Raw genomic sequence first — 22,333 nt, 5'->3', positions numbered from 1 at the left:
ACTGCACTTATAGGCAGTTTTCACGTGACAATTTCTCATCAACCGCACTGTGCTAGCTCTGTTATCAACTCCAGCTATCTTTAAAAAGCCCACTTTTAGGGAGCTTCTCAGAGGCCTCTGCCCTGACTCCCAAAGGAGAGCACATGCCTACCTGAAACAGTTTGTGCTTGTAGCTTATGAATTTCTAGCATGTGTTGGGCACTCAATACACAGTATCTGACTGGGCTGTTAAACTTAGTTCTATTCACTTGGCTATTATCAAAAGGCCAAAGTTCTCGGAACATTGTGTAGGGGAGCAGCAGGTCTGTCAATGCTCATGAGATAGAATAATACTCAAAGAAAACTTACTTCATCTAAAAGGCGCTCCTTTTCGACTTCAATAAGATCAATCATAAGACTATAGAAATAACAACACAACAACTTTAGAACATAGAAACACACTTCTTACAACTGAAATAACCTTAAACATTCGTCTAAGAAAAAGTACTCCAGAAATACATCAAAACGCTACAGTTTATCAAGAAACAGACTTCTTCCAGAAGCTTCCTCAGGCTTATCCCAAAACTATGAAGTAAGGAAAAAAAACCAGGGGTGAGTCTCTGGGAGGTCAGGACAGGCAAAGTCGGGATCAGAGTTGTAAAAAATGTGGTTTCCCCCACAATGTAGCTATTTACAATGTGACGAAAATGTTCAAAAATATTCAAGCCCTCTTGTCTGACATGTTCTCCTTCAGCACTGCTGTCCGTCACTACAGCTCAGTCATCCAAGCCCCCTTCCCATCCTTGCTCCACAGCTCTGGAGCGTCCCCACAGATGCTTCTGGTTCAGCTACCGGAGAGCCCCTTCCATTTCCCCTAAAAGTCCTGCTCTACTGCAAAGCATGGAACTTCCTCCTGCAGAAGCCAGGGATGACGAGCTTGGGACGACTGCACTCCTATTTTCTCTTGCAGCTGCCCCTCCTCCTGCGCCTACACCAGGTGAGACCCTCAGAGCTTTCTCCTGGTCTACCACCATAGTCCCCAGTCTCAGTCCCTGCTACTCTGAGCCACACAGTGGTTACTACAATGCAAATCTGATCTATCACTGCCCTGCTTACAACCTTTCGGTCACTCCTTGTTAAACCATCACATGAATGATTTCTAAAGTCACAGCATAATACACAGGCCATTCTTGACGAGGCCAAATGTGTCCAACGTCATCTATCCCTGTATCTTTTCTGTCACAAGAGATTCAGTTAAATAATGAAGGTTGGGGTTAGATGTATTTTTTAAAAGCTCATGTTTTTCAGCTGTACTGGTTGTTCAATTTAAGTAAATAAGACAATATTTATTTATCCAAAGTGTAGGCACAATGGAAATTACTATCCCCCCTGCTCCCTAAATAACTCAATCAATCTAGAGTGAAGCCTGCACAGCGTCAAAGCGACCAGCTGCTCTGGCATCTGGGGCCACACTCCACCCGCGGCTTACGAGCACTTAAAATGGGGGCAAGTACAACCAGCAAAGTGAATTTAAAATTTTGTTTAGTTTTAACCGATTAACTTAAATAGCTACATGTGGCCAGTGACTGCTGGGACAAACACAGATCTACAGTTTTTCCTTCTTGTACTTAAACGTGAAACTTTATAGGAATAAAGTATGCTTTAAGGAGTCTAAGGTGAAACGTTATGTCTAAGATCCACTTAAAAATACAGGTAACGCATAAATAGCCTATTTTTTGAAGCTGCATTAGTTCTAAGTGTCACTACTGAGAAGAAAGAGCACCCTATGCTCTCCTTCCCTGAGGGTTTACCTTCCTAGGAAGTCATCCTTGTCTGGGTCTTCATCAAAGAGCTCAATCTCTAATTCCTGTCCAGGATGTTCATAGACTAAAGCCTGAAAAAACAAGAAGAGTTATCTTACAGTGTTATTAATGTCAGCAGCTGCTGAATATGATTGTAGTAAACAGCACCCTGTCGTCGTCTCCCGCGGTAAGTGGTCGGAAAGCACTTACGCTGTGTCATTGTCAACCCATGGGAGACCCTTCCAAACCATCTGCCCACACAGTAACAGTCTACTGTGTTTGCAGTTGTCTGGGAGTCGTCTCACTGGGTCAAGTTCCACTGCTCCAAAATGAAGGCACAAGACAGCACCCACAAACTGGCAGGGCTTGGGACATCTCTCTAGTCCTGAAGCGGCTCTGTTCATGTGCTGTTCTTGGGGCACCGACAAGTGATCCATTTACCACCAAGCAGAGATTAAGCAATGTGGCGACAGACTGGGTTGGGAGGATGGGAAGCTGGTGGAGCACAGGCCGCACCACTGTTCTGATGAACAATTTTGCACAACTGTATCATTCCTTTCAAAAAAGCATAATCGATGATGCAGCAATTCCACTCTGAGGAGCTTACCTGGAGAGAACTTGGTCAAGGGAAGAAAAATACATGCACATGACACGGGTAATAGCAGTGGTTCTAATGCTGAAATGAATAGCCAGTATCTCTTTGGGTAAAGAAATGATGGAATCTATTCAGTGAATAGCAAGTATAAATCAGATCCATCTATGTTTACTGACACAGAGATTCTAGACTTATTAAATAAGAATTTACAAAACAGTACATAATTAATCTCATGTTTGTAAATGTTACATACATTAGCAACCACAGAAATCATTGTCAATTATTGTGATAGTTTAATGTAATTAAAGTTAAAATTTATGTGTTGTTTATGTGTTGGCTTTACAAGAATGCTGTGAGGTAGGGACAGAAGGTACAATACTTTTAAAGATGGGAAATTAAAGAAAAGTGATTTAAATGACCCTCTAAACCAACCACACTCCTGTGGAACAGGCGTGGAATCAGAAGTTGGGGAGAAGCCAACTGACGCCACTGGACAAATCTTACCTCGTATACCTCATTCCATTTTGGACTGAGATTCTCTTTGATGACCTTGCTTTGGAAGATCTGGTTGCCCACTCGAATAATTCCATAGGGGTCTGACTTTCCCTTGACGAGTCCCTTAAGGTAAGTATCTTTCCCCTGAAGATCCTGAGCTTCAATAAAATGTATCCTTAGAACACCCTGAAAAGAAGGAGCATCATGGACTGTTCACTGGTTCCTCTGACACACGTGGAACAGCGGCTGTGTGGTCAACACGAAGACCCTCTTCTTGCGCAGCAAAAAAGAAAGGAAACATGGGCTGTCTGGCGGCAGTGAGGAGGGAAAACTAAACAGGGCAGGATGACAGTGTCTGAGTATCACTACTTTTAGTCGGGAGACCAGACCAGGGAGGAGAGTGAGGTGTGAGGCCCTACAGAAAGTGTGCTCCAGGAGCCTCAGGAGCCTGACTTGGTCTCGTGAGTCACCAAACAGTCCTCTGTTAGTACGACAGTAACTGAGAACCACCAATACAGGATGTCTCAGACATGTCACTAAGCCCTTGACAGGCACTCATTACTTCAATTTTTTGAACAATCCTATGAAACAGAACTGACCTTGACACAAAATGGGTTTGAACTGCATGGATTCACTTATATACGGATTTTTTCCATACAGAACAGTATTGTAAATGTATTTTCTCTTCCTTCTAATTTTCTTAGTAACATTTTTTCTCTAGCTTACCTTATTGTAAGAATACACAGAATACAGTATATAACATATAAAATACGTGTTAATGGTTTATGTCATTGGTATGGCATCTGGTCAACACAAGGCTATTAGTACTTAAGTTCTGGGCGAATCAAAAGTTAGATGCAGGTTTTCTATTGCACGGGGGGTTGGCGGCTCAATCCATGTTGTTCGAGGGTCAACTATACCGTCATTAAATTTATTTTGTAGATAGGAAACTGAAACTTTGAAATACGTACTACTCATAGACTTTAAACACAGTTTTCTTTTCCTAAAATACTGTTAAATTGGTAAAATAAAAAAATGTTCATTCACACTTCTTTCAAGGCAAACAATGCTGGTAAGTTAGCATGGGGCAGCATTCTCTACAAACCCTTTTAAGATCACTGGGTAACAGTCCTGACCCAATCAGCTAGGAAGACATGCACTTTTACAGATAAATACGCTTTAAAAAACTTAGAGAATTTCCTGTTTACAGGAAATGTGTCTAAAGTTTAGATAATCTGGCAACATGTTTAAGTAGTGCTGGCTTTTAAACCCCACAAGGTTAAGGAAGGTTGCATTTGGGCTAAGTGCTCACCACGCTCAGAGAATAAAAAGTGTAAGTGGCAAAGGAGCATGAGGATTTCTCCATGAAAAATAATTCTTGAGCTTTCAGAGATGAAAATCTTAAGTGAAGGAAAAAAGATATGCCTTTCTCATATGCACGGTCCCATTAAATCTGAATGCCAACAATATAACTAGTTTGGGCATCAATTAGCTGGGGTGTTGGTACTTTAAAAAAAAAATTAAGAAAGCTCAGACATGTCTGATGATTTGTGCACTGTTACTGAGACCAAACTTAACCACAAAAAAGTAACAAGCATCAAGGAAAGTTGTCTCCTTCCGCTTGAGCCAACAAACTAAAAACAACAACATGCTCAGTGAAATAGGACCAACTCAACATCTTCTGTTTAATAAAAGGAAGTGTCCTGTGCGTGTCAGTGTCACACTCATCACAGAAACCACACAACAAGGCTGCCTGCTCCACTTCTGGAGTGCGCACATGCAATGGGTTGAAGGACCCAGTGCGAAAAGCTCTGTGAAAGAGGGTAAAAGGAAACCCCCTTTGGAATGGAGTCGGTAGGCCAGCAGGGGCAGTGCGCAGGCTCTACCACTTCCTTGTCCACTGCAGACCCAACGGGAAGAGATGCATCTCCCAGGGGTACTATTTTACTATCCCGGCAGGAGGAAGGAAGGTTTCCTCCTGCCCTGGCAACAGCTCAGCCAATGAGAGGCCACTACACTTCCCAGCTCCCAGTTTATGCCAATGGACTTTAAGCTTATAGCAGCCCCTCCCAACTCCCCTCTCCTCTGTAGAAGAGCCTCCTCTCCTTTGTTCTGCAGAATCACCCATGGTTTTGCCATAGCTTAATTGTCCCAGATTGCAGTTCTCGGCCATTCCCGAATAAACCCATTTTTGCTGGTAAAGTAACTGGCAGTTTTATTTTTATTTTTTTGGTTGGGCTGGGGTGGGGTGGAAAGGGAGAAAAGGAGGGAGAGAGAGAGAGAGAGAGAGAGAGAGGGGCAGGCGGGGCAGAGGGAGAGGGAGAGAGAATCTTAAGCAGGCTCCACACCCAGTGAGGAGCCTAAAGTGGAGTTCAATCCCACACCCTAGCATCATGACCTGAGCTGAAATCAAGAGTTGGATGCTTAATGTACTGAGCCACCCAGGCACCCCTGGGGATTTTATTTTTAAGGTTAACAGCTCTCACTAACCTGTGAGGGCCCGTCCACTCCAAGCACCTCTTCTCTGATCAGTGGAGGGAATTCTATGTCCTTGACCAGCATTTCTCAGTCTTCCGCTGAGGTTACATAGTTTACTCAAATGAAGGTAACTCCTGTATCTGTGACCTAATTCTGTGTGCTAGGCATCACCCCCAATTTACAGAAACTGAGGTCCACACAAGCCAAGTAATATGCCCAAAAAGCAAAGCTGCTGTTAGACCCCAGGGCCGTGACGGAGATCAAGGCCCTGCCCTTTCCATCCCATCCAGGGCAGTTTTAACAGCAGCACTGTTTCTGCCACAGTGCTTATGAAATGACTCCAGAGGTAACCACACTCTCACTGCTGAGAGAAAATCTGTACCAGTCATTATACAAAGTGCCCATCACCTAGATAAAGCTGTTACATTTTGATAATGCAAACAGTATGTGCTGAGATAACTAAGCTGTCGCAGCAGTCCTTTATGACTTGCAATAATATTTGCAAAATTAAATCCTTATAAGCACCCTGGACATTCATGGTTGAGGTCTAAGAATAGCCCTGAAGTCTCTGTGATGCACACTGGCCAATCTCCTAAGGAGTGTGATAAAACAAACTACCACATCAAGATCCATATGGCAGGGATGTCTGGGTGGCTCAGTCGTTAAGCATCTGCCTTCAGCTCAGGGCGTGATCCCAGGGTCCTGGGATCGAGCCCCACATCAGGCTCCTCTGCTATGAGCCTGCTTCTTCCTCTCCCACTCCCCCTGCTGGTGTTCCCTCTCTCGCTGGCTGTCTCTCTCTGTCAAATAAATAAATAAAATCTTAAAAAAAAAAAAAAAAGATCCATATGGCAAAGTCACCGTTAAGAGAACCACGTGAAGTCACAACATCCAAGTATGTGATAAGCTTCTCCCTATGGAAGTGTTAATGGGTGCTCAGGCAACTTACCTTTGGTATAGGAAACCGCAGTTGAGCTATTTGAACTTCACTGACTAGAGGAACGGTGATCCGATTGGGAAGCACCAGGTAGTTTGATATTATATCCAGAATGATTGTATCCGACAAACCACTATGAGGTGGGTGGTAAAAAGAACAAACCAACTATCAGGCGTATCAACACTAGTTATCGCTTTAACAGCAAACTTACCACAAACATGATACAACACCCCATTTACAAAGTCAGAATTGTCTAATTTCTCAAAGACAATATTTAAGACAGCAGTTCAAAACTTTAGCTGCAATACAGCTATGGTGACTACTATGTGGGATATATGTATAGCTGAGATACATAGCTGAGAATACATGGTAATATTCTGGCTACATTTCACAATATTCTAAATAATGTTTCATATGTTCCTGTGTGACTTCATCATTGACTTATATCAACGTAATGTAACACACATTACATTTTGTTTTTTTAGCATATTTCAAACAGCCAGAAAAGTGCAAAGAATACCGAAACAAACATCCATCTACCCGTTCCATGTTCCTTACATTAAATTTCTCTCATTATTTTTGCATAGCTTTCAATCAAGTAAAAGAATTTACAGTTTATTCTCTCTTCACACTGTATTTGCGTACTGAATACTGTAATAATTTTGAAATTCTATATACCACTGCACAGAGAACTCAGTAATGTGAATAAAATTGGGGAGGATAAAGAAACAAATGTACTTCATATTTTGCCTATTCTTTGGGGTAAATGTGAGAATTAAGTAACATGTATGTGACAATGTTTTTGAAAGCATACTTAAATGAAGTTTCATTGCTGTGGAAGAACACCTTTAACCAGAACTAAGAAGTTTCAAGAGAATCTTACTTCTTGCCAATACTTCTCAGATGTTAAAATTGTTAATAGATATACGTAAAGTAATCATACATATAAAAATACCCACTAGGAGTGAAAGTCACCATCATTCGTTAACAGCTGAACACTCGCTCAAAGCTGGGTATCCAAATGCAATGACAAGAGAAGGGGTCTTACCTTAGGACTTCCCAGTCCAAGATGGAAAAAAGACTGAAAAACCCACAACCCCACAGACAACACAGCTCTATTTATGAATACGTCAGTGAATTAGATGTTAACACCCTAAAGAGACAGGGTCTCAGCTGGCAGACACTGGATATATGGTCACTAAGCATATTCTTACTTTGCTATTCCCCCCACCCCCAAATACTGGTTTTGTTTACATTGAAAAATCTGCTGGAACAGGAAACCCTTTGATGATATGCTTTCAAGAATCCCTTAACTGCTATGGTGGTAGGCCAACTGCCTCACCACCAACCCTAGCCATGCAGACGGAGAGGCCTAACACCCAGGAAAGCAGCAGAAGGCCCACTCTGGTGCCTCATCCCTGCTCACCTGTCTATCCTATTGTGTACATGCCCAGTCTCCTCCTGAATTACCAGGGCTGCAGTGCTGCTCCTAACCGTTGCCTGGGGCATCGACATATGGCTGGCCCCTCTGTTTGTCCTGGCTGCTGTCACGGTCTAGAGCAGCTCTTGGGTCGTCTTCTTTGTCCTTCGGAACTGCCTGCTCATCACCTTAGTTTTGTTTCTATCATAATTCTCACCCCTTCTTATACTTTTACCACTCAGTTTAGGGTTCTTCATTGAAACATATAGGGAATGCCAAAATTTATGGTCAAGTGCAGTAATTCAGGTATTACTGCTACTTTATAATACTTTGGGTTCCGTTTTTTATCAATGAATACAGCATGTAGATGTTCATTTTGCAAAGCTCAAGGCAAGATTTGTTAGGTTCACAGTTACTGAATATTTACCTTTATAACATAAAACTCGCCATAGCTGTGATTTGATAGAAAGTCTTTGAGTAGGAAAGCACTGCTCAAATTTTATGTTAAGTATATATGTATATATTTTATTACATAAATTGTTATATAAATTTAACATAATTTTGTATAAATTATATATATCCTGTATTAATATATAATTTCATTTAAGAGATTTTTTTATATATACCTTTTATACCACAGCTTTGTTTCTTTTCTTTTTTTTTTTTTTTTTAAAGATTTTATTTATTTATTTGACAGAGAGACAGCCAGAGAGAGGGAACACAAGCAGGGGGAGTGGGAGAGAAAGCAGGCTCACAGTGGAAGAGCCTGATGCGGGGCTCGATCCCACAACGCCGGGATCACGCCCTGAGCCAAAGGCAGACGCTTAACGACTGAGCCACACAGGCGCCCCCACAGCTTTGTTTCTGACTGGTGTGTATTTCCCCCCATATTTCTAATACACATGAGAATATATTTTAAATGATATGTATATTTTTCTATATACTAACTATAAGAATATATATTTTATATACTACTTGCATAGAAATCTATTTATAAAATAGCTAAAAGCTATTACTATATAAAGAGAACCTGTCATTATCATTAAATATCATTAAATAAAATGGAGTGTATATATGTATGTATCTCAATGTATATAGACATATGTGTGTGTGTGTGTGTATATATATATTCCTTTTACTTTATTTCGTATTTTTATTTTTTAGTAGGCTCTATGCCCAACATGGGGCTTGAACTCAAAAACCCTAGATGTTATACGCAACTAATGAATCATCAAACTTTACATCAAAAACCAGGGATGTACTGTGTGATGACTAACATATTATAATAAAAAAAAAATTAAAAAAAAGTCGCATGCTCCACCGACTGAGCCACCCAGGTGCCCCCCTGTACCTCTCTTTTAAATAAATGATTTAGAACTGATTCCCCCAGCTGCAGGATTGCCAAAAGCAGCATATGCCCTCTGGCTCACCCTGTAAGGGAACTAATACAATGCTATTTACAGGGTAGCTGCTTGACAAGCCCGTGTTTATTTCAGTCCTCCTGTGATATAAGAGGAGGAAAGTAGAACACATTTTTAAAAAAAGATTTATTTATTTCAGAGAGAGAATCCTCAAGCAGGCTCCCCGCTGAGCACAGAGCCTGACGCAGGGCTCGATCCCATGACCCCAAGATCATGACCCAAGCTGAAATCCACCCTGACTAAGCCCACCCTCTCCCCCCGCATCCCAAACACATTTTCTACACCAAATGGCAACAGGGATTTGTTATTTGGCTGGCTAACCAGCATCCGTTCCCACAGAAAATACTGGTGAAAGTTCTTCCTCTGCTTCTCCCACATCCCTACCCTGGTCCCCCTGTTCCTCCTCTGGGGGTGGGCAAGAGACCCAAACATGATCATCAGAATCACAGGGTTTGTCCAAGGATGGGTGGACAAACAGAAGTCAGCCCTGGAACTTTTGCTGGAACTAGCAGAATAAGGTTCTTCTCAGACTGAAGTCACTAGGCATGAACAGAAGCTAGAAGCTGCTACTCCGCAGCAAGGGCCCGCCTGACAACAACCCATGCAGAGAACAGCAGAGTCCAGAGCGAGACAGAGAGCCCTTAGGGCGTCATTTGAACACCAACACCGGCCTGTGCATGACTCCACCCTGACAACGCTCCAGCCTGCTCAGCGACATGAGCTCGGGATGAGCCACAGGAGCGGAAGCTACGTGGCAGCAGGTGTGACTGCTCTGTGCACAGCTACACCACAGCACTAAGAACAGTGGCTGGCTCAGAGCACGTACAATACCCATTTGTTGGCTAAATGAATAAGCTGTCTTAAAAAATACTATTTATTTACTCATTTACTTTTTTTTAAGTTTATTTATTTAAGCTATCTCTACACTCAATGTGGGTCTTGATCTCAAGACCCCAAGACCAAGAGTCACACACTCCTCCAACTGAGCCAACCAAACACCCCCTACTCATTTATTTACTTTCTTATTTAAGACCACTTGTGTTGGGCTTGTTGCTTGCAACTAAGTACCCTAATGAGTACTCAAACAATTCTTTAAGTTCTCCTTTCTTTGTAAAGATCTTTTAAAGATAACAGAACTTTCTATATCCATTAAAATCACAGTGCCTAAAAAAGATTTTTATTATTAGGACTATGCCTCATTTTATTAAAGTCCTAAATTTTCCCTGATAATGAAACAATATAAAGTTCTTTCTAATGGCCATTTTAGGGACATAAACACACAGAAATAGAAAAAAAACAGACCAATTTAATTTCGGAACTATTTTAGGAAAAAAACCCAGATTAGGAACATTATCTACTAGGAACATGTATAACCGTAACCAATAGGTAATGCATTTCAACCTTCAAATACTACAAAAGTAAACAGCAAAGGCAGGTTTCCAGAACTTCCTGCTTGGCAACAAGTAATAGGTCCTTTGCAAACAGTCACCTCCCATCAGGTGAGATGGATGGTTGTGACCTGAGGAAGACTTCACTTTCCTCACAGCAGGGATGTGCCGTTCATGGCTTCATAAGCTTACTATGGGCATATTTCCTCATGTTTTAGATGTGAGATTGCTACAGAATAATGAATGGACTCCCAGTATATGTGAGGCAGAAACTGTAGGCTTCTCAGCTCTCGCACCCAGGCCCTGGGGTGACCCTACACATTCCTAGGTCTAGGACATACATTTACCCCCCTGTGGAGGAGCTGCTGGAGGCATGGGAGGCAGTAGCACAGCGTGAAAAGAACCCAAAGAGCTAGTTCTGAAACATATATTCATTTTTAAAGTTTTCTTTATTTTTCTGAGAAAATAAGAAAAACCAAATTTAAAAATTAACTTGCAGAATATTAAAAGGCTGCTACTTTTCTAAAACACCAAAGCTTGGGATAATTGGCTGGCTCAGTTGGCAGAGCATGTGACTCTTGATTTCAGGGTCATGAGTTCAAACACCATGTTGGGCATGGAGTCTACTTAAAAAAAAATAAAAATAAAAAAATAAAAAGTTAAAAAGAAAACACTAAAGCTGGAAAGATGCTTCATGATGAATGAAAAGTAAAATGAAGGGTGAGTGACCCACTCTAACACCCTCACCCACTCTCCTTCTGCTCACTTGGTCCCAGTGTCTCAGACGCAGTCAGGAGAACAGAGCCTAGCCAGTGTCTTCACCTGATCAGCACACGACAGCCTGCTGAGAGGCACGGATTCTGCTTGGTGGACACTGGCCTTACCCGTTCTGTGTTGTTTTCATGACACCAGAAACGCACATTACACCACCAACAAGTAACTACAGGACATGACATCATACTTACTTTAATCCAGGGATATCAAGAAGATTAGTCAGTCCTGTCCAGTTTATTTCTATAAGCTGTTTTAAAAAAAGGGGCAAATATTAAGTTTCCAAATTATTTCCAATTACCAAATCAAATCATACAGGTTTCTTTCTTTTTTTTTTTTTTTTAATTTTATTTATTTATTTGACAGAGACAGAGACAGCCAGCGAGAGAGGGAACACAAGCAGGGGGAGTGGGAGAGGAAGAAGCAGGCTCGTAGCGGAGGAGCCTGATGTGGGGCTTGATCCCATAACACTGGGATCACGCCCTGAGCCGAAGGCAGACGCTTAACCGCTGTGCCACCCAGGCGCCCCCATACAGGTTTCTTTATAAGCAAAATACGTTAGTTCATAATACTGTCCTACACCTTGCTTTTCACTTTGTAAACTACCAGTCATTGTCCTTTGTTGGTAAATGGAGAGCTATCTCTTTTTTTATGTTGTTTTTCCTAGTATGCATCCTCTGGTAAAAATCTAATGATTTATATACCTTTGCTCTTATTCATGGACACTAAGAATATTTATAATTTCTCTTTTTTATACCTCCCCCAAAACAGATACTGAAAATCAGTCCGTTTGGTAGTTTAAACATGGTACTTTATCTGTTTCAATTTACATTTTCCTGATATCAGTGGAACATGTTCTATTCACTCAGTCAACATTTGTATTTTATCTGCTCAATTTTCTAGTGGCTATTTGGGTATTTACTTAGAATAATTCCTACATAGTTGGCTAAGGTAAGGTTCCATTTAGTGGATATAAACGGGTAAAAAAAAAACAGCTTGATTAGAACTGCTTTCTTATCAAAGTGCACACTGCACATAATAAAATTACTTGTACTTTATATTTGTAGAAGAAATGCTAAGTGAAATTGCATGATCTCAATTACCCATATAGTTGTAGTAATAAAACTGCTCAAATCCCTTTGGGAAGTATATAGTTATAAATAAATACAAACTAGAAGAGTCAAGATTCTTCTGGATAAACCAAAACTGAAAAAAATTTTTTTAAAGAAGTCCTGAAAGACTAAGATTTTTTAGAATAAGAGAAATGAAATACAAATTTATTGCAAATATCAGTAAAAACTCCTACTGGTGCCCTCATACCCACCCACCCCAAGAACAGCCGTAGAAGCAATGGCAATCTGGGGCAACCAGCACTGGCCAGCACCCTGATCACGACCTCTCAATACATCTTCCAAGGGATTGTGAAGAAGCGGCTGATTGCAGGACTGGGGCAAAAACTGTCGAGAGGAACCTGTGGCATCTTGTTGGATCAGAAAGCTCAGGAAACACTCAAAGATGAATGAGAGGTCCTGTCAAAGGTGGGTCCCCTGGAAGGGACTTTAACTACAGATGATCAAGTGTCAGGTGACAGAGGGCTTACTCTCAGGACCCTTGTCAAAATGAGGAGATACATTTAAATGCCGCCCAAGTTCAGAGAAACCAAACACCAGGGAGGCAGGAACAGGATTCAGCTGGGTCTGAGAAGAGATGTGAATGCCAAGAAAGAAGTCCCCAGGGAAGGGACCCATTGGAGGCCCTGAAGGAGGAGCTAGCCTGTCCTTGAACAAAGGGAAGCAGGGACAGGAAGAGGGGCGAGAAAGGGGCAAGAGAGCTTGTGTGTGAACCAGTGCGTGAGTGTGAGAGCATGTGTGAGGACGAGTGTGAGAAAGTGAGCATGTGAGCGTGAGCACATGAGAATAAGTGAGTGTATGTGAGAACAAGTGTGAGTGTGAAAGCACAAGGAAGAATGAGTGTGAATGTGAGAATGAGTAAGTGTGAGAGGTCTGGAAAGTGAGCACACAGAAGGAGAAGCCACAAGAGGGCTGGGAGCAAGGCAGTGTTTGGGAAAAGCAACTAAATTTAGTGTCCCCTGTTCCCACCCCAACCACTGCACGGGGACCACGGAGACCTCTGGGAGAAACTGAGCATGCAGATGTTTTCCAATCCCCTCTCTGGGCTGCTGCAGTTCTCCTAGGAGAAATGGAATCAGTAGTGTGGTTACACTTGCACTGGAACAACACAAATGAATCTCTGTATTTCATGAAAACAACAGACATGCCTTTCTCCTCTTTGCTTTTCCATGAATGCATGGTCTGATGTATGTGGTGAAACGTAGAGTTCAACTGTTTATTTCGGCACTTACTCTATGCCAGGTGTTCTAGGTGAGTTAAATTGTACAGCAGAGACCACGAATCACTTGGGAAGTCTGCTAAAAATACAGACTGGTGGCTCCCACCCTTCTCCAGAGTTTTTCAATCAGTCAATTTTCACTGGTGGTGAAGACCAAGAAACTCTTGGGACTTCCAGCTTCCAGCTGGGATGTAAAAAACTGGCAAGAGCATCACAAATGCACAAAAAGAGCTGAGGTGACAGGGCCACCAGCCTGAAATGCTTCCTCAGAGGCAGCTCCAAGAGTGGCTAAGGCCACCACAGGGCAACTGAGAGGTTCTAGCTAAATCCTAATTGCTAAAGGCCAGGTGCAGGTGAGACAGAGAAAGCCCTTTGAAATCCAGTCACAGGGCATCTGAAACCCAGTAGGTGGGCTGAGCAGTGTGTGCTACAGAGACTGGGGAAAACACTTCTTACAGGGGTGAGGTCAGGGAGGGAGCAGCTGCTACTGGAAAGACCCAAACTCCACCTTCCATGGTAAGGAAGAGAAGCCACTGCGAAAAGGGACACATAGGTGGAGGCTCACTGCAGATGGGGAGAGGAGAAGAATACCCTCTAAGTCTGGGGGAGCAGGACACCATCCCAGGCCCTATTAGATCCTGTATTCCTGGAGGCAGGTATGCAGACTCACTCCTGCATTAAGACCCACCGAAGACATAAGCACAAGGAGAAGGCAAGGTCACTTGGAAGGGCGCTAGCCCTGAAACCCAGTACAGGTCAGAGCAGTGGGGAGCTCCCTTGTTCCAACTATGGGGATAGGGCAAGAATATCCAAAATAATGAAAGATATCTTTTTTTTTTTTTAAGATTTTTTTTTTTAAATTTATTTATTCGACAGAGATAGAGACAGCCAGTGAGAGAGGGAACACAAGCAGGGGGAGTGGGAGAGGAAGAAGCAGGCTCATAGCGGAAGAGCCTGATGTGGGGCTCGATCCCAGAACACCGGGATCACGCCCTGAGCCGAAGGCAGACGCTTAACCGCTGTGCCACCCAGGCGCCCCTAATGAAAGATATCAAACCACAATCCAGGAAACTCCAAGAACACCTGGCAGGATAAATAGCCCCTCCGAAGCTCCCAGGTGCTTGATGTGTGGTCTAAGTGTGCACCCTCTCCAATCTGGTACACTCTGGTGGACCTGTCTGCCTCTCCACCTCACTGCTGCCTTCTACACAGGGTTGAAGGAATTGGCTTCCAGGAGCCTGATCCAAACACTGCAAGCTTCCTCCTCCCAGCCAGTCTAGGGGTCCATACCTGACACAGATGGAACAAAGAAGGGAAGGCAGGAAGACTCCCTACCTCTTGAGTGCACTGGCAGTTCTGTTTCCCGCATATGAACTAGAGGACAGAGGAAGCCAGTCTCAGAGGGAAGAGAGAATGGAGCAAAGGCACATCAGGCATGGGTGACAGTCACTCAGGGTTTAAATTCTGCATTCCAGTAGGTTTCATGAGAGAGCAGTACATGCTATTTTCATTTAAGTACAGCCTTTCCTTCTTCCCTTCCTTTGATTAAGGTATCTCGGTTGCTGGACCTATAGCTAACAGGATTCAAGTTCTTCTCATGGTCACTGTAAAAGGAAGATATTTCCATTTTTACAGATGGAGAAATGCAATCTGTGGTTCAAAGACTCTGCTAGCGGGGAGGACACTCTTAGGATAAACACACTGTGGGCATGCCCCAGATCATCTTCTGTATGAGCGCTGGAAGAAACTTGCTAGATTTACTTGAGGCTAATCTGTGCTCTTGGAATAGAGCTGGGGATTCCGAAACACCCCTCCGAGTGTATGCCAGAGGCAGTTTCAACAGTCAGGTTAGCATGAGTGGGCCAGTTCCCTGCAAAACAGCCAAGGGGAGACACTGGCTGGTTCTCGCTCTTACCAGAACCTTCACCCAAGTTTTTGTGTTTACCAACACTTGACTTCTGGTGTTAAGACCTACCAGAATGCTAAACCTATCTGTAGGTTTAATTAATTTCTGAGGACTTACTATGAGCCAGGCACCTACTCTTTTAGATCTACTGACATTTCGTCTTGCGAGGCAGTAGTCCCCGTGTCACAGACGGGGAGACTTGGGCTCAGAAGGATTAAAAAAACTGTTCAAGGCATACGGTCAGAAGACAAAAACCAGGTGTGGAAGACCAGACTGGAGAAACCCAAGTCTGTCACTTAACCATTATACATACCACCTTCGCGGTACTCTGAAAATTTGTTGCTTTAGAAATTCTTTTTTTTTTTTAAATAAGTAGCACATTATCAAAACTAACTGAAACAAATCAACAAGAACAAAGATGTGCAAAGGTTTCAAAAAGAGTCTCTGGCACTACTCTTCTAAATCATTTGGATAGCCAAAAACCCCCAAATCTTTGTAGCTGTATTTTTCCTTAGGGGTGAGGAAGAATTACTTGGCAACCAGTAGTGAGTTCTGTTCTCATATTTTCCAGTCGAAAATAACTGGAAAAAAAAATTTCCCTTCTCTCCAAAGCATATGTTTGGCGACTTTACTCACCATATAAGGAAATGAATGATTCCGAACTTTTCACAGCCTCATCCATTTCTGACACTAAGATTTTGTTTGGAAGTTACATTACAATTTTTTTTTTTTAAAGATTTTATTTATTTGACAGAGAGCGAGAGAGGGAACACAAGTCGGGTGGGGGGGGGGCGGGAGCTGAGCAGGGAGCCCAACTCAGGGGCTCCATCTGAGGGTCCCAGGATCATGACCTGAGCCGAAGGCGTACACTTAATGACTGAGCCACCCAGGCGCCCCTGTTATTTTTAAAGTAAATATACCTATGGAAGATCCAACCTAAGGAAGAGTACTACTAAGTTTTGAGGGAGACTTAAAGATTTGGATTTATTTTCTGAACAGAAAAAAAGTCTTTAATTGTGAAAAAGTTTCCTGTAAATCAAAAATACTTAGCCATCTACTAAAGATTAGTTTTTAATATTCATTAATGAAGGAAGTTTCTTAAGCATATAATGGCTTTTAAACAACTGGTATGTGGGAAAAAAAGACACGAATTTTAAATCTTTTATGGAGCTCTTCATTTTTCAAAATTTTAATACATTAAATTTTAATACAGAGATTCTTTAATGCCTTTTTTAATTTTACTGTTTTATGTAGTTAAAATACATTCAAAATAAGCCTGTTATTTAAGCAATAAAAAGCAAATCAGAGAAGTACTTTTAGGGGTAAAAAAGTGAAGACACTTAATTCTCTCATTTTTACACAGAAAAAATACCACGTGTAGTCTGGTCTAAATAAACCCATATTTTAAAAAACCCAACAACAATAATTTGTATTAAGTTATTTAAATCAAATCGTAAGAATTAATATTCCTGTTTTAAACTATACATAATGTTAATGGTACCTCCGAAAAGGACTCACAAAAGTTATAAAAATGGCATATCATGAAAAGATAACTGAGAAGCAGGTCAATTCATCCATCAGACATTTATTGAACTGTATGGAGACAGATATGGCTGTGGCTTTCAAAGAGTTAACAAGAAGTATGCCACAACATACGGGGCAGGATGGCACCAGGAACACAAGGGGAAGCCAACTACCTGTGTCTTTGGAAGGGATTACACAAAGGGACAAAGACAGTGTTCTGGGAGCAGGAAAAGACAAAGGGAGATGTTGAGAGATGATGGCAGTTGGTACTATCCTTGGATTATGACTTCTCCCTGTGGCTGGAAATCGGTATGCTCATCAGGGGCAGTGCCAGGACATGAGGCTAGAGAGAGAGCCCACCTAGACCATGATGACTGTCTACAAGGGAGAGATGCTCCCTAGTGGGTCAGTTTGCACCTTGGGAAGATAACCCTAGTGGTGAAGCGTACTGAGGACAGAGCCAAGGCAGGAAGCCAGTCAGAGGCTGTAGGATCCACACAAGGAAGAGGCTTGTAGGTAAGGAGCCACCCAGGTGAGGGGGGAACCTTAGGAAGAGTCAAAGGGAGGGGGAGGGGCTAAAGTGAGGAGTCAGTCTAGGTAGGAATGATATTTTTATTGTCTTATTTTTGAGCTAATAATGACAAGTATTGACTACTTATAAGAAAATGTGGAATATATATATATTCCATAAATAATCATATATAAACACACCATGACAGAGAGGCATTGTATGCGAATGATAGCAGCCTTTGTTGGCAGGGGTTGCAAGGAGGCTTACGGGTTAGTATGAGAACAGCAACTCTGTCAGCCTAGGCTCCTCGACTTACTGGTTTTGTGATTTGGACAAATTAGACTCTCAGTTCCTGGTCAGTAAAAGGAAACTATGTTAGTACTCACTGTAAAGTTAATAAGGATTAGATGAGCAAATATCTATAAATCACACTTGGTGACAGGCGCTGAATGTTAGTTACAACCTACACTTTTAAAAAAGTCTATGCTTTCCAATTTTCTGTAACAAACATATTATTTTTCGTAATCAGGAAAAAAAAGCTGTCTATTAAGAGATGAAGCCCTCCATTAAGAGCATAAGAAGTATAAAAACACTCAAAGGATTCATGTATCAGAAAAGGGAAATGTGAGAGAAGGACAGACTATGTTTCTCTGCTTTACACATCCTTGTCAGTTAATGGGAAAAATGAAATTAATGTTGACTTACTGGTTTCCTAAGGAAGAAGACAGACAAGGCTCCCACTAGGGGCATGTCTCCAATCAACGGTTCCAGGATCACCCGCATCGTACCATGAATCTAAATTCAAATGGGAAACCAAAACATGTCATAGAAGACAATTCCACAGGCCATCTACTGATGCAAGGAGGACACATGATCATCTTAGTGACTTCTGAGCATCTGACTTCATGTTTCTCTCAAGTATAACCTACAAATAAAAAACTTAACTTCAAAGAAATTCTGAGTTAATAAAAACTTCACTTTACTTTTTGAATAGAGCATAGAGAATTTTAGAAGACTATGAAACTTTAAAAACCTTACCTGTATACTTTGCACACCGGCTCTACAAAAATATCGCTTGATCTCCAAGTCAATCTCACAGTTTCCCACAAAACTAGCAAAGAAAAAAGTTCTGTATTACTGCCTCTTAATCACCACAGACCTGCAAGGTATATAATCTAAGTAAAATGATAGCAAAACAACCGAAACCAGCCTGTAGGCAAAACTGTAACCTAAGCCCCATGTCTGAGTATTTTACTGTCCAGAATAGCAGATGTCCCTGCTAGCAGATTCGACATTGCCACACAGATTACACATATCACTTCTCAAAGTGCAACTTCTGCATCAGTCTCTGGTTGGAATGTAGTTTTTATTTGTTTTATATACAACTGTGTTGGTTTAAAACATTAAAAAAAAAAGCTTAGATTATATCTCACCAGAAGTAAATTTTGCGCCCACGCTCCCTGGTTGTGAGAAAACTAACAACAGCGCCCCAGAGCTGTGACATCAAAGGTTAGAAATGATGCGTTTTGGGGGCACCAATTTTACTCAGTGATTAAGCCATTTCAATCATTAATACAAAATGAAACAAACGAAACAAGAATATAGTATGATGCCGAATGTCAGGCTTACATCTATTAATACGGACATGAAACATCATCTGTTTTGTGCGGGGTCTCCGTGATTTGACTCCCACCCTCAAAAGCGAGAACATCTGGGGGCAGTCTGATGAATGCTGGAAAGAGAGTGTCTAAGCACACAAGTGAAATACTAATGAAGGGCATCTGGGATGAATTCTTCCAATATTTACGTCCTGGTGCGAAAGCCAGCACCTATAGATTATTCTTACGGAGCATGATTCTGTATCTAGCTGTTAAAAAACCAGCTCAAAACTTTCCTCTTCTTCACCCTAAGACCTGATCATTTTATTTCCTAATATATGCCAACTACTCCTTCCCCATCTCTACCGCCTATAACCTAATTAAAGTCCCAGTCTGGAACACATAAAAAAGTGGAATGATTTACTCTAGAGACCTAAATATCTGAGCAGCACAATCTGCATACATTGTTGTGACTGCTAAAAACATGAAAGCCAGACTGCGTCTTCACAATGCCACCCATTAACTGATGCATTCAAATGTTTATTTAAGAAATGTGCATGAAATCCTCTCTTGGTGCTGGAATGAGAACATGGTTTCCATCCTCATGAAGCTCATTATCAGACTAGTGGACAGTCCCAGGGTACAGCTGAGCTGAAGACACAGTGGAGCTTCCTTTTATCCCACCGATGACAACAAGGTTCGCAGCAATGCCTGATATTTTAAAGATGTAGAATTTTCCATCATATCATTAGAGGCAATCAATGCTCCTTTTTAAAATAAAGGTAATTGGTACCAACTCTGTACATTTACTACATTTATACACTTCAGAAGCTCAAACACAACATTATAAAATAAAAGGATCCTTAGTCAAGGATCAAAATAGGAAACAAAACTATGAACCCAGTCTGTCAGTGGACACACTTCAGCAGTTGCCCCTTACACAGCTGTGTTACTAGGCCTCGCAGAGATGCAGGAAGCCATGAGCAAGTTCACAAAGAATGAGGACAGGAACTAAACAAAACCACCTTTATCTGCAGGTGTGGTACCTGGCAGACTGTCAATTAATCTTTTTCCCAATTATTTTTTATTGTGGCAAAATATACAGAACGTAAAGTGGACCATGTGCACCATTTGTGTGTAGTTCAGTGCCATCGAGCACATTCACCCTGTTGTGCGACCATCACCACCACCGTCTCCAGGACTCGTCCATCTTATAGAACTGAAACTCTGTCCCCATGAAACCACTTACCATTCCTCCTCCCCCAGGCCCTGGTGCCGAGCACCCCAATTTCTTTCTCTCTGAGTCTGACCACTCTAAGTACCTCATGTAAGTGGAATCATACAGTATTTGTCTTTTTGTGACAGGCTTACCTCACTCAGCATAACATCCTTACGGTTCATCCATGTTGTAGCATCTATCAGAATTGCCTTTTCTTTTTTTAGCTTTAGAATGGTATTAGATGATCAGCTATATCCCAAAGTCACCTTTTTTTTTTAAGTTTTTATTTTAATCACCTGATGCTCACCATGAAGAATTCTTTTTTTTTTTTTAAAGGTGACTAAAATTCCACTGCACGTACAGACCACATTTTCCTCACCCATTCATTTGTCGATGAACACTTGGGTTGCTTCCACATTTCAGCTATTGTGTGTTACGAATGTAGGTGTACAGACATCTCTTTGAAACTTTGTTTTCAGTTCTTTTGGGAACAGACCCAGAAGCAGAATTGCAGGGTCTTATGGTAATTCTGTTTAACTTTTTGAGGAACAACTTTTCTGTTCTGACAGCAACTGTACCGTTTTACATTCCCAACAACACTGCACAAGGGGTTCAGTTTCTCCACGTCCATGCCAACACTTGCTGCTTTCTCGTTTCACAGCAGCTGCCCTAATGGGTATGAGGTGGTGGCTCACTGTTTTGATTCGCAGCTCCCTGATTACCGATGAGGGGAGCATCTTCTCATGTGCTGGCTGCCCATTTGTACATCTTCTAGGGAGAAATGTCTATTTAAGACCTTTTGTCCATATCTGAATTGGGTTGTGTGTTGTTGAGGTACAGGAGTTCTTTATACCTTCAGATATTAAACGCTCATTGGACATGTGATCACACGGATTGCGCTGATTCTACAGATTGCTTTTAGTGCTGACATATAATAATATTAAGTCTTCCAAACGAAGAACATGGGTGGGACGCCTTCCATCTACTTACGTCTTCTATAGTTACTCTCAGCAGTGTTTTATAGTTTCTTTGTACAAGTCTTTCACCTTCTTGGTTAATTCCCAAGAGTTTTATTCCTTCTGACTCTGTTGTAAACGAGACTGCTTTCTTGATTTCATTTTTGGACTGTGCATTATTAGCATACAGAATGGAAATGATCTTGTGTGTGCTGACTTTATGTTCTGCTACTTTGCTGTATTTATTAGTTCTACTAGTTTTTTTTGTGGAATCCTAAGGGTTTTCTACATATAAGATCATATCACATGCGAACAGAGACAATTTTACTTCCTCCTTTCCAACCTGGATGCCTTGTCTTTTTATTCCTGCCTAGAGGCTCTGGCTAGGACTTCCAGTGCCATGTTAAATGGAAGTGGTTGAAGTGGACATGGCTGCTCCTAATCTTGGAAGAAAAGCCTAGTCTTGCACCAATGAGGATGATGTTTGCTGGGGTTTCTCACATATGCCTTTTTAAAAAATATTTATTTATTTAAGTAATCACTATACCCAATGTGGGGCTTGAACTCATGACCCCGAGACAAGAGTCACACTCTCCTCCAACTGAACCAGCCAGGCGCCCCTCACATATGCCTTTTATTATGCTGAAGTAGTTTTCTTCTGTTTCCCGTTTGCTGAGTGTTTTTATCATGGAAAAATAATGAATTTTGTCAAATGTTTTTTCTACATCAACTGAAATGATCATGTGGCTTTTCCCCCTCCATTCTGTTAACGTGGCACTTGATTCATTTGTCTATGTTGAAGGATCCTTGCATCCTGGGAATAAATCCCACTTGGTCATGGTGTATAATTCTTTTAATACATTGCTGAATTCAGTTTGCTAATATTTTGATGAGAAATTTGGCATCAGTGTTCATAACAGATATGGGTCTGTAGTTTTCTTGTAGTGTCTTTAATTTTTTAAATTAAATATGCTTATGATTGGC

At 41.6% G+C, this 22,333-nt stretch overlaps 1 protein-coding gene across 4 annotated transcripts in view; it reads right to left on the bottom strand.

Annotated features, from left to right (window-relative positions):
- ESYT2 (extended synaptotagmin 2) overlaps positions 1 to 22,333 on the bottom strand; it is an 80,994-nt gene that overhangs the window by 25,577 nt on the left and 33,084 nt on the right. For all 4 annotated transcript variants that reach the window (XM_040643745.1, XM_040643743.1, XM_040643746.1 and 1 more), the window contains exons 5-11: positions 18,615 to 18,687; positions 18,282 to 18,371; positions 11,481 to 11,536; positions 6,299 to 6,419; positions 2,881 to 3,057; positions 1,791 to 1,873; positions 349 to 397 (exon numbers count right to left, since the gene is read on the bottom strand). In XM_040643745.1, coding sequence (XP_040499679.1) covers positions 349 to 397; positions 1,791 to 1,873; positions 2,881 to 3,057; positions 6,299 to 6,419; positions 11,481 to 11,536; positions 18,282 to 18,371; positions 18,615 to 18,687 — 649 coding nt within the window. The remainder of the gene's footprint in view (positions 1 to 348; positions 398 to 1,790; positions 1,874 to 2,880; positions 3,058 to 6,298; positions 6,420 to 11,480; positions 11,537 to 18,281; positions 18,372 to 18,614; positions 18,688 to 22,333) is intronic.

This window comes from Ursus maritimus, unplaced genomic scaffold (genome assembly GCF_017311325.1).
Source record: "Ursus maritimus isolate PB19 unplaced genomic scaffold, ASM1731132v1 scaffold_3, whole genome shotgun sequence".
NCBI lineage: Eukaryota > Metazoa > Chordata > Mammalia > Carnivora > Ursidae > Ursus > Ursus maritimus.
The sequence above is the reverse complement of the archived record's forward strand: the minus strand, read 5'-3'. Positions and strand labels throughout refer to the sequence as shown.